A 12,269-nucleotide genomic window follows, 5' to 3' on the forward strand; every position below is an offset into this window, starting at 1 on the left:
TAGAAGGATCATCTCGGCACCCGCACTTCCATCTCCAGTAGAGAAAGATCCGACATTGAGCTTAACCCATCCAACCAAAAGGGGGCTGATTTCATGTGTTGGGACCAGCGATCTGCACATGTGATATAGGATCCCCAACACCCGCTTCATTTGATCACCATTTTGCCCTTTACAAAGCCGTCGTTTCGATGTTGTCATGCGTCTTGTGGCGCCTGCTTGTCATGTGTGATCTCATTAAGAACGTGCTAGCACGGCCATAATACCTTCAGTAGGCATTGGCGGTCATCGTCCTAAAGGTCAGCGACCACTTCGAACAACCACTTCAGCCTTGTGTTCCGTGGCTTGGAGACATCTGGTAGAATCCAAACTTGCGCCATAGCTCGCCATAAGTCCACGGCACACGCGCACCTGCAGAAGACATGGTATGTGGTATCAAACTTTCTAGCCAAGAGTAAGAGAAAAATCGCGCACCCCATCCTACTATTTCTACTCTGTCATCACACCTTTTGGACCAAAGAAACTGCCACACGGTTATTTTTGTTGAACTTTATGCCATAGAAATTGGTATAGAATGGCAAAGGGGCCGAGAAACGGGTGAATCTTATTCTCCCCTTTAGCAAAGAATAGTTTATATTGGCATGGCCCAACAAGCTCAAGTGACGGCGAGGCCAGGAAGTGATGATGTAGCTCACTTTGTGTGTCATCGTAAGTGGAGGCAAGATGAGACTTAGAGGTGTGGGAGTGGAGCACAGTGCTGACACTTAAGAAGAATCTAGCCTTGCGGGCTTAGAGCATCTCCAGCAACCTTTGTATATTGGATCGCCAAAAACTTGTTATAGCAAGAAGAGAGACAAGATTTACAAAGCCAACATTTTTCTTTTCTTTTTTTGACTTGCTAGCCTTTCTATAATATCAATCCAAAACTAGAATTGCCTCGTGGGCATCTCTTCGAGCACCACCAGCGCGCCGGTGGCCACGGGGCAGGCGAGCTCGCCTCGGGCTCCATGGAGGTTGTCGGGGGAAGGCTCCACACATGCCATAGGCAAATGCATGGGTGTCAGAGGAGCCGTCTTCTTCGCCCTCGGTGCGAAGGAATCACGCGACGGACTCCTCTGCTTGCGATTGGAAGGGGCGGTGGGGGCAAAGATGGACGCGGTGATAGCGGGGCCATTGGAGGCGCCGGGGATGGCAGTAGAGTGGCGGCCACAAACCTTAGCGACGGGACCAACCCTAGGCACCGCTGGGCCATGGGCTTGGTCACGGCCGCGTCGGGAAGTGAAGGAGAAGGGTCGGTGCCAGGAGGGGGGTGGGGGTGGGAGGTCGCTCGTGGCCTCCATGGCCGCTACGGCGGCGGGAGACTCTCTAGGTAGAGAAAAGCTTCTAAACAGATGCTTTTTGTGTCGGCTTTACCATCATATAACAATATTGATTCATAAGCCAAATGCCGAAACAAAGAAACCCTATCTACCCCTCTGTTCCTAAATATGTCTTTTTAAAGATTTCAAATGAACTATCAATACAGATGTATATAGACATATTTTAGAGTGTAAATTCACTTATTTTGCTCCGTATGTAGTCACTTGTTCAAATCTCTAGAAAGACAAATATTTAGGAAGGGAGGGCGTAGAAGTTTTTGTGACTTTTTTGCTAAAGTGAAAAAACTATAAAAGCATAAGTAAAAGCCCAAACAAACGGTGCCTTAGAGCATATCTAGCCGCGCCCCAGGAAGGCCTTCCCAGACGATTTTTTCGCGCCGGCGCCGAAAAAACGGCCCAGTCGCGCCCCTAGGAGCCCGATTTTCGCCGACCTGGGCCGAAAACAGCGTCGGCGGACCCAGGCCAAACACGGCGCACTGGGGGGCGCCCGGGGGCGCCGGGGCGAGCTGTTTTGGCGCGAAAAAGCCGCGGGCCAGCCGCGTCAGCGACACGGTGCCTCATCTTCCCCCAACGGCCTCGGTTCCCGCGAGAAATCAATGGCAAGGCTGCCGCCGGTTAGCCTTGCCATTGATTCCTTACGGGCGGCGCGTCACGGAACGGCGCGCCGACGCCTCCCCTCCCTCGCACGCGTACACACGGGCGCGGCGCGGCTATATAGCCGGTGGCCTCACTCGCCTGTGCCCACACCAGCCCCACCCCTCGCCGCCGCCCAGCCCCTCCCTCTACCTCTCCCGAGCGCCACCGCCCAACCCCTCCCTCTCCCTTTCTACCTCTCCCGAGCCCGTCGCCATGGCAGAGCGTTTTCCCGGAGACGAGGCACCGGCCAACGGCTTCGTCCGCCGTTCGCTGCGCGAACAGGAGTCCTGGCTCCTGTTCCAGGCGAACATCCCGGCGCCGCCGGACATGTGCGCCGGGCCGACAGGGTGGAGACTCAGCTACGGGGGAGTGCCCATTCCCCCGTTGTCCGACGCCGTGGCCAAGCCCAAATACTTCGCCGAGGAGGTCGAGGTCGTACGCGCCTCCCTCACCGACGCCCAGCTCTCCCTCCCCCGGTACACCACCGACAACCACGCGGCTTGGGCGGCGTACTTCGAGCGCCGCCAGCAGCAGCGGTTGGCGTCCACCAACGGCGCGCCGGTGGTCGGCGGCTAGAAGAACAGCGAGGGGCGCCACCTGTGGTGGGGCGTCCTCGGCCGCACACTCGAGGGCGTGCTGACGTACCTCGAGGGCGGCAACGACCCGCCGTTGGCGTACCCGGCGAGGGTGGCCGCCCCGGCGCACCACCGACGCGCCGGGCCATGGGCGCCAAGGAGGTTCGGGTCCTCCTCCTCTTCTTCCTCCTCGCGATCTTCCTCGCACTCCTCCGGTACTCCGGCCCTGCTCGGCGTCAAGGCCGAGCCCGCGGCGGAGACGCCGCTCGGCCGGTGCACTCGCAGCATCGGCATCGCCATCAACGAGGGCGGCCGGCGCGCCTCCTCGTCGGCTCCTCCTCCGCGCTTCGTCAAGCCAAAAACGGAGCCGGGGCTCGCGCCGGTGAAGATGGAGCTCGACGACGACGACGCGGCCCTGGAATGGGCGTGCAGGGACTCCATAGTGATGGAGAAGGAGCGCCAGTGCGCCGCCCTGTGCCGCTTCGCAGAGCGCCGACGCGGCCGCGACAAAGACGGAGTCGTCATCATCTGCGACAGCGACGACGACGACGACGCGCCGCCACCACCAGCCCGCGTTGGCGACGCCGGTCAGGGGTCCACCAGGGACGGCCGCGTCAAGGAGGAGAAGTCCGACTACGGCGGCGACGATGGCGACTACTCGGCATTCAGCCAGTTTCTTTTTTAGATTAGTTATCTATTTTGCTATGTAATGAAAATCCACGAATATGTCTAATATATGCCCAAGTTTACCGAAATTTAGTCGTGTTTAGCCGAACTTCGCCGAACTGTGAACACGCCTGATAGTGGCCCTGGGGCCGGGCTCAATTTTTGCGCCGGCTCACCCCAGGCGGCGATTTTAGGCACTCCCAGCGGGGCGAATGTGCGGGCTGCCAAAGGTGATTCGGGCAGAGAATGTTGAGGCAGAATCGCGTTTGGGCGGTGGAGAGCGGCAACAGTAGTGACATACACCACATGCAGAACCAGGTGGAGATGTGGTTATCTTAAAAAAGAAAAACTGGAGATGTGGTTATCTGGGAAGCGGTTTGGGCAGGGCGGGGCAATGCCGGTGGAAAAAAACCTCCGACAATTCTAGAAAATAAAAAGCGCTTTGCAGGAAAAGATACCGATAAATAGGAACTCGCATATGAGCGAGTCTAGAAAGGGTCGAACCAGACTAGTGATGAAATTGTCCATTCTACTACTCAGCTACGCTCACTTCCTTGAGTACCTACGTATATACACAACCAAAGAGCATTTCCATGGCAAGGCAAGCCCTCAAAATATGGGAACTGGGATGCAGAGCGCCGTCAAGGTCCCAGAGCCCAAAAGCCATAACCAACACCCACGCCACGAACAAGCCAAGAGCAGCAAATGGCGCCATCCTTCTTTCCCTTCCGCTGGTCACAGAACCAAGTAGCAGCCGTTCTTCATGTACACCGCGAAGCTGCACCGGAGGCTCTCCAGCATCTCGACGACGGATTCCCGTTTCGACCCGCTGAAGTGCTTGACGGCGTCCTCCAAAGAAACCTGCAACGGTTTGAGAATGCTCAGCACAAGTAAGGTTCTGGACTTCTGGTCAAAGAATCTTCAGAGGGGAATGGGATGGCTTACCCCGTTGCGGCTCGCGGCCAGCTCAAGTATAGCGTCCTCGGTTGCAACATTTGTGGTGGTAGGTTCGGTCCCTTGCTCCTCTATCTTTTGCAGCTTCATTACTGGCTCATCGGCAGAGAGCGGAGTTCCGTCGGTCTGGGATCTCTTTGTCGAAGGGCTTGAATCGCAGGTGCCTGATATGATGACGGGGTCTCCCTGATCACCCTTCTCCAGAGCTTCGCTGCCATGGGAACAGGGTTTTGCCGACTCGGCTGTTTGGGCAGGAGACCCGTCAGTAGGACCGTTGCCAAAAGTCTTCTCTAACGCTCCAAGATCATCAGCTGCAAAGAATATCTTGATCATTTCGTATGTTACCTGCAGTTGCCATGCAGCATTTCACCCAGCAGATTAGTCATTCCCTAATGGTTTGGATGAACATACAATGGGCTCAGAAGTGATTCCTACGTTTGCTGAAGCTATGATCTACTTAATCACACAGAATGGCATAATGAATAATGGAAGAAGAATTACATTTTCTGGAAGCTCTTCTTTTATTGGCTTCAACCTCTCACGTGATCCAACCTTTGCAATGACAAGACGGATCTGTGAAGCTATCTCAGGGGTCAGTCCTGTCTCCTCAAAAAACCTATTCCAGTTCATCTCACATCCATCCCGAGCAGCATCAAGTATGTATGAAATAACCGTCTGCTCTTTTATCGGCACTGCTCTGCGAAAATGCTAGAATGCACTATCATGTCAAGCTGCGAACTTCAGTTTAAGGTCAGTAGAAAACAAAAACGAAAACTAACTCACTGCAATTTTCTTGAACGAGTATTCCTGTTTCTGCCACAGTTCCCATGAAGTAAATTTGGCATCACCCAAGTTTCTTGGAAGACTGTTGTTTACAGGTTTTGGAACTGACATCATATCCTCTACTCCTGCTGAATCATCCAATGAAAGATTCAACTGTTTTGAGAATTGTGCGATATTTTGGACAAATGTGCCACTGTAGCGCGAGATGAAGTGCTGGAAACAAAAGGTCAGATGTTATGTGAGCAGATGAGGGAAAAAATATGATCACACTTTCTTGCATAGTCCTTGTTACAGCATAGCATTTGCGAAGTATCATTACTAAGAGATACCTGGTTTACACCATCAATATTGGCCAGTCTGGCTCCAGTAGAAGGCCTAATCTTTGCAAAGTGTCTTAGGGTCTGATCACCACATATAGCATATCTGAAACAATGGGATTGGAGAGATTCAATTCAATGACTGTTCCAATACCTAAGTAGCATAGAGCCCAAAAAATGCCATTTCAGATTCAAAATTTAACTCACGGTGCAGTTCCAATATCCTGAGCAAGTTTCATCCTGACGTTCAAGAGCATTTGGTAGAGTTTCAATTCCTCCTGAAAGAAAAAACAACACCACAAACAAAATCTCAAATCAAATGTACAAAGGAAGAAAACAGCATTGTGTGAAAGAAAAATGCACAACGCCTAAGTCATTAATGAGGAAATCCGATCAGGTCTACCTCAGATATCTTTTCAGATTCTGCGGTGGTTAAAGGATTTAAGCCCCCTTCTTTATTCTGTGAACTACCCTGCTCCTCTTGCCCAATCATCTCTTCAGTCAGCTGCAAAACCAGTGGCGTTCCACCATCGGAGAGAAACTTGACCCCTTTTGGACTAACACTAAAGATGGAGATGCAGAGTTACTATGGTGATTACTTAAAGTCACCACAATGAGAAGTACCAGCGAAAAAGAATTCGGAGCATCACTAGGACAAAACAGACAAAATAAATACTCAACAAAGCACCTGACCAATCTAAATCCATCACTGACAGTCTCCTTTAAGTAACCTGCACAAAATAACAAGAAAAATGAAAAAAAAAGAGCACCGGTAATAATGATGCCAGAAATGCTTTGTACTGGCAGCTGATGAATGGTGTTTGCTCAGTGTATCCAACAACAAACTAAATATTATACCACTTCAAGTGTAAAATGTCCAGTTGAGATGCTTGTGCATGATAGTAAGCTAATAACCCCATAAGAAATCTGTGGTAATTTACTACTCCCTCCATCCCAAAATAAGTGTCCTGACCTTAGTACAACTTTGTACTAAAGTTAGTGCAAAGTTGAGACACTAATTTTGGGACGGAGGGGGTATTACACATTTAACACTAAGTCAAACATCGCAAAAACTGCATCATCTCCCAAGAAATTTCATGAGTTTACTTTCAGTGAGGCTTAGGGCCAACCAAAACTGTGATACTATATAGGAAGCCCTTCAACCTTATTAAGTTTTCTCGAAAAAGAAGAAAACAAGCACGAGATAAAGTCTGCACATGGAGCAGGTATTTTTTGTGGAATGCCTTGCTTTAGCCAAGAAGTGAATAATTGGTTGAGTATACAGACTTCATAACAGTACCATGTGCCATAAGCAGACTGCCAAGTGCTTTCCACCAGTTTGGCGGATAGTCTTTTCCCATCGCATGCATTGGAAGTTTATCGTAGTTCTTCTCAAGTATCTTTTTAACCTACAAAAATGAGAAAGCACTTGTTATACAACATCTTTCTTTTTAAAAATGCGGAAAATATCCAAGGTTGTTAAGAAAAAAAGTACTGCTGTGTGCAGTGTAGGTGCTGCAAACATGTACAACAATACACACTCCAAAACTGTTCAGCAAAGATATATTTCAAATCCCTTTACTATCAATAATAATGCCGCATATGGTTGCTCCCGACTATCAGCGCATAGACGATCTCCAATCAAGTTAAACTAGCCAATGTATGTGACAAACTAAGGAACATAACAAACATCAATGATAGAAAAACTTACTCGTGATCCACGGAGAACATCAACTGGCATATTAAGGCCCCAGCGTCCCCCACACGACTTGACACAGGACAGCAATAAGAAAGATTCTTTTGACAAATCCCTCTCATTTTTTGTCCCTGTGCAATTATCACAGTTACCTGAAGATTAAGGGCATGTTGTAAATCAATGTCACGGTTGAGACAAGACTTGATGTAGCATGTGCCGATATAGCAAAGAATATGCGGGTATTGGTACAACAATACAACATTTTCCTTACACAAAGTACAGGGATACTGCGAGTATATATGTATTTACAAGAAGAAAAATAAAACATGCATAGCAGCTGACAGACAGTGCTTTGTGTGGAAGGAGCTTTCTAGGTTTTGCTGTGACTTGGGCCTGTGATGGGTTCTACTCCCTCCGTCCCATAATATAAGACGTTTTTTTACTCTAGCGTAGTGTCAAAAAACGTCTTACATTATGGGACGGAGGGAGTAGTTGAAGATGTTTGGCTTTGGGAATACCGAATACATAAGGATACTGTGTCCGGTGGTTTGTAACCTTCATAAAATAGAACTCCCTCAGCCTCTCCATTTCCAAATTAATTGATGTGCTGGTTTTGTACCAAGTCAAACTTCTCTATATTTTACAAAGTCCATAGAAAAATGTGCTAATATCTATAACATAAAAAATATATTTTATGATGAATCTAATCACAATAATTTGGTGTTGTAGATGTTGATGTATTTTTCTATACTAGTGTGATATAAACATACCACAGTCGGTGTAACGCTCTTCACCAAAGTACTGCAGCAGGGATTTTCTGCGACACGTAGCAAGGAGGCAATATTTCTGTGCCGCCATGAAGGAATCCATGATGGCATTCCTTTGAGTTGCCTGTAGATGAGTAAGAACTATACACCATGAGATAATGAAACAGGTAAGCAGTACAAGGGAATCAAACTGCAGCCGTGTATGTTTATCACTGAAGTGTGACATGAAGTCCTGATTGTGTGCCCAATATTTACATACATTTGTTGCTTCAGAACAATAGAAGTCAGCTTTTGCAAAATCACTTCTTTGGTAATATAGCCAGCACACTGAAGGCAGTCCATCTCTTCCACAACGCCCACTTTCCTGGTAGTACGATTCTAGGCTCTTAGGACATCCATAGTGTATTACACATCTAACATCTGGCTTATCAATTCCCATTCCAAATGCAATAGTTGCCACCATCACAAGTACTTCATCTCTAACAAATGATCTGCAAAGGGGAACCATAATTTATCATCAAAATCACTACGTTGTGAAGCCAACATTTGTAAAAGGCTGTATGAGAACTCACTACACTTAATGCCTCATATCTGTTATATTTTCTCGTTTGATTACTTGCAAGATCTAAAGTGTTAGTAACAGAACATTAGCTTGGCAGTGTTTTGTAGTGTCAGATCAGATAATAACCCTCGTGAGTTGTAAATCATAAGAGGTATAAAATGGCTTGATCCAGTATATTTACTGGCAAATCATTCTTTAGATGAAGTGTTTAAAATGAACTCAGAATGGTACTCTGAGCATTCATCAATTCAATCTGCTTAAGGAATTTGGTTTGTCCAAAACAAATTGAGAAGGAAAGAAGAGACGATGAACAGCCAAACAAAAAAGTTGGCATGTGCATAGATGGCAGACCTATGGGATTCCTCTCTAGCTTTGCTACCCATTTTACCATGGTAAATGTTAGCTTTGATTCCAGCAGTGATCATTGCTTCATGTACCTGACAGAGAAAAGTCGCATTTAGCACATTAACTAGCTAAATACATGTGTGTTGCTACAGAATTTAAATGCTTGTGCATTTCTATAGAAGCATTTTCTATTGCATGAGTTGTTTAAACACTTATATAATTAGTCCCTAACTTTGTGCAAATGAAAAAATATCTCGAAATATACATCAATCAAATCAACTAATCAAAAGATCATGATATCTGTCTACTACATAGAATGTAAGATAATTGCAGTAATTAATCTTTTTACCAACTTAATAGGAATTTGTGAGGGTCGATGGACCGACACAATCCAGATCATTATAAGTATAAAGATAAAGATAAATCAATCCTAGCGTAATCTAATAGGCACAAGGTATATGTTAAAAGCAGCTTCTACGATCAAAACTGGAGCCCAGAAATTCCCATATTACTCCAAGAAAAATGTATATAAACCTATAATTGTGTATCTACATTACGTACAGTACAGATCTAAATGTGTGTACCCAACAAAAGTTTGACTACTCTCCAAAATCTGTTACATCAGTCAGAAGAAGAAAATGCCTGATACTATCAATCATCAACAGAGAAGTATCCCATACTTATTTCAAGCTTATTATTTTTCTCCAAAAAAGTCTTACTGAGTCAGCATGAACTTAATATTTTCCTAAAGAATTTAAAGACCACACAGCTCCCACTTACAAGCAGCCATAACCGTGCTTGTGTACCAGTTGCCTCAAAATATAGAAGAATGAAAATGTACAACACTGGAAAATACAAACCTGTTCAGTATCCCGGATGGTGGTACAGTAAATGATTGTTGAGCCACCAACAGTGCAGTTCTTTGAGACATCTTTCACAAGTTCACTGATAAAGGACATAGATCGGTTGTATGATTTCACACCGTAGAAAAGGTTAGGACGATCAAATGATCCGATTGCAACGTGAGGATTGCTCAGGTTCAAGGAATTGGCAATATCTCCACGGACCCTGGAAAATCAAATTGGAAGTTACCACAAATTTGGTACAGGTAGAAAAGGGATATAGACACTCTGGAAAATAAATAAAACAAGTAAGCAATCATCATAGTGAGCAAAAATATTTATGGTAATAATATGCAAGTAGCTACAACAAGCAGAGGAAAGGCATTACCATTGGATATCAACAAAAGCAGGATAAACAGGTAAAAACAACTGATAGTGAAACATCCATACCTTTCTGTGGCTGTCGCAGTTAGAGCAACGAAGGGAACACCCAAAAGGTGCTCACGCAATAAATGCAGCTGCTTGTACTCCGGCCTGCATACAACAGAGAGAATTACAAACAGTAATAAGAGAGAGAACTGCAATGAAGAAAAGAAGCTATAAGTAATAAGTACTCCCTCCGTCCCAAAATATAAGAACATTTTTGACACTATGATTGTGTCAAAAACGTTCTTATATTTTGGGACAGAGGGAGTAATAGACTGACTGGTCGCTAAGTTTGATTGCAGAATTTAAGGTTGAGAGAAACCGAGCGAGAATTGATGGGTGATATGAACTGACTGCTTACATTTGACATCAGCACACACAGACTTTTTGAAATACATGCATAAGACATATCAAAAATTTAAATGAAAGTAAATTATCAGCCCTTTTGCTGAAGAAATAATTCACAAAATAGAAGAACAAATGACCTGAAATCATGACCCCATTCCGATATGCAATGCGCTTCATCAATGGCGAACAAGCAGATTCCGGAAGCTTGCAAGTTACTCCAGAACCTGGATAGAAGATTGAAAACTGTAAATCAACAGACCCACCGCCATATTATTAAATTCTACAAGGGACCAAAGAAGACACATGAGCAGTAATTTGCAGCTTCGTAAGTGTGTGCCTTCCATCTCAGCCAAATAATTGATAATTATAGTTTTGTAAGTGCTGCAAACTATAAGTCAATAACGACCATAATCTGTTTTTATATCACAGGATTTTCACCTTGAAGGAAGTGCAATAGCTTTCTCAGGGGTCATGTAGAGAACATCATACATGCCTTTTTCAGCCTCACTGCTAACAGAGCTATTCATTTGGGTGCTGCCAAGATACTCAGATCTCACACCATGTTGTTTTAAACTCATGACCTGTTTGAAGTAAATGAGACCCACAATAAAAGCTTTCATGTCAAAGCAAACCCAGAATGAGGAAAGCACCAAAAATGTTATACTGTATCTAGCAATCATACCTGATCTTGCATCAGTGACAGAAGAGGGCTGACAACAACAGCTGTCTTCTTTGCAACCAGTGGAGGGATTTGATAGCTGCCATGAAAAGAATTGCCGTGAGAAAATTAAGTTTCCGACATACAAGGGGAAGTAATAACATCAAAATTTTAAACAGATGCATATTTCTTTTACTTCCGATGGCCTGCAAATGTTTAACACATTTTCAGGTCCTTAACTAAAAAAATCAGAAACTTCAATAATTTTTCTTTTGACACGATGACAAACACACTGCCCAGTTTCAAGAAAGAACCACCCTCACCCATTTAAAAAAAAGGTCAATAAACGATTGTGCGAATAGAACATCCACTATATATATATGTGTGTAAACAAACAAAATTCTTCCCCAGCAGTTCCCTGCTGGGTACATACAATCGACAAGCTAGCAGTCGCCATAACAGAGATGAGATGCTTATACATGACCACCCGTTTATCAATGTTATAAAAATGTCACCAAAATGTGAAACGATGGCACATACTTCGCAATCTCTGACCATCAACCAACTCCACTGGCACAAAATATAACTTATAATCATGCTCGGCAAAGCTCTCTTAGCCTCACACTGATCCGATGACAAGTTGGAATACTAGATGAGTTTGGATACTCCGTTGACGATGATTTAACCACTTTATAGCTTACAGAATCCCAGCATTTATCACCAAAATGACTACATTTTCTCCCAAAAACAGTAATGCAGATCAGACTCTCCAAAACAATTTTTAGCAATCCAACCAGCGGAATCGCTGGAGCGCAAAGCAGAGCACTGCCAAGGGATACAGCACAACTAATATATCCACCAAATGCAGCGCCCAAACCTAGATTCAGCCACTGCAGTGCTCAACCTGCAGATCCACCCACTTCCACACACACACTAAACAAAAAAAGGAACAGCGCCTAGCGCCATCCTCCACAACCGCAACCAAGCAAAATGGAGCGCGCGAGCAGGCGTGGGGTTTGTTCACTTACCACATGGACTTGCCGCTGCCGGTGGCCATGACGACCAGGCAGTCCCGCCCTTGCAAGATCGTATCCACGATCTCCCGTTGGTACGGCCGGAACCCCGTGTGCCCGAAGTACCTCTGCGGCCAGAAAACAGACGCAGATTAGAATGGCGCGCCTCGGGGCCTAGGGTTTAGGCGCCGGGTAGGGTTTAGGGGGGAGCGGGCGGGGAGGATACCTTCAGGGCCGCCTCCATTGCGGTGCCGGGGCGTCGGGCTCCGCGGGGGGAGATTGAGCCGGACGGCTGCGGTAGTGTT

At 45.9% G+C, this 12,269-nt stretch overlaps 1 protein-coding gene across 1 annotated transcript; it reads right to left on the minus strand.

Moving 5' to 3' along the window:
• Window positions 1-3,654: 3,654 nt before the first annotated feature.
• Window positions 3,655-12,208, minus strand: LOC119353261 (ATP-dependent DNA helicase RecQ-like). The gene is made up of 20 exons (XM_037619855.1): window positions 12,191-12,208; window positions 11,980-12,092; window positions 10,976-11,051; window positions 10,732-10,874; window positions 10,431-10,517; window positions 9,970-10,053; window positions 9,538-9,745; window positions 8,684-8,769; window positions 8,030-8,261; window positions 7,774-7,894; window positions 7,019-7,155; window positions 6,608-6,716; window positions 5,996-6,038; window positions 5,711-5,870; window positions 5,515-5,585; window positions 5,320-5,413; window positions 4,991-5,203; window positions 4,709-4,915; window positions 4,199-4,552; window positions 3,655-4,114 (listed from the first exon to the last, which is right to left on the minus strand). Exons 1-20 carry the CDS (start codon window positions 12,206-12,208, stop codon window positions 3,989-3,991), a joined length of 2,682 nt encoding a protein of 893 aa, XP_037475752.1. The 3' UTR covers window positions 3,655-3,988.
• Between the last annotated feature and the right edge of the window lie 61 nt (window positions 12,209-12,269).

The sequence above is a fragment of the Triticum dicoccoides genome, chromosome 2A (genome assembly GCF_002162155.2).
Source record: "Triticum dicoccoides isolate Atlit2015 ecotype Zavitan chromosome 2A, WEW_v2.0, whole genome shotgun sequence".
In the NCBI taxonomy this organism is placed as follows: domain Eukaryota; kingdom Viridiplantae; phylum Streptophyta; class Magnoliopsida; order Poales; family Poaceae; genus Triticum; species Triticum dicoccoides.

Excerpts from the sequence above, each read along its gene's own strand:
- LOC119353261 (XM_037619855.1), bottom strand. Across the intron at positions 10,054-10,430 it reads GAATGGGGTCATGATTTCAG|GCCGGAGTACAAGCAGCTGC; the intron begins GTCATTTGTTCT and ends TGTTGTATGCAG. Across the intron at positions 5,204-5,319 it reads ATATTGATGGTGTAAACCAG|CACTTCATCTCGCGCTACAG; the intron begins GTATCTCTTAGT and ends TTTTGTTTCCAG.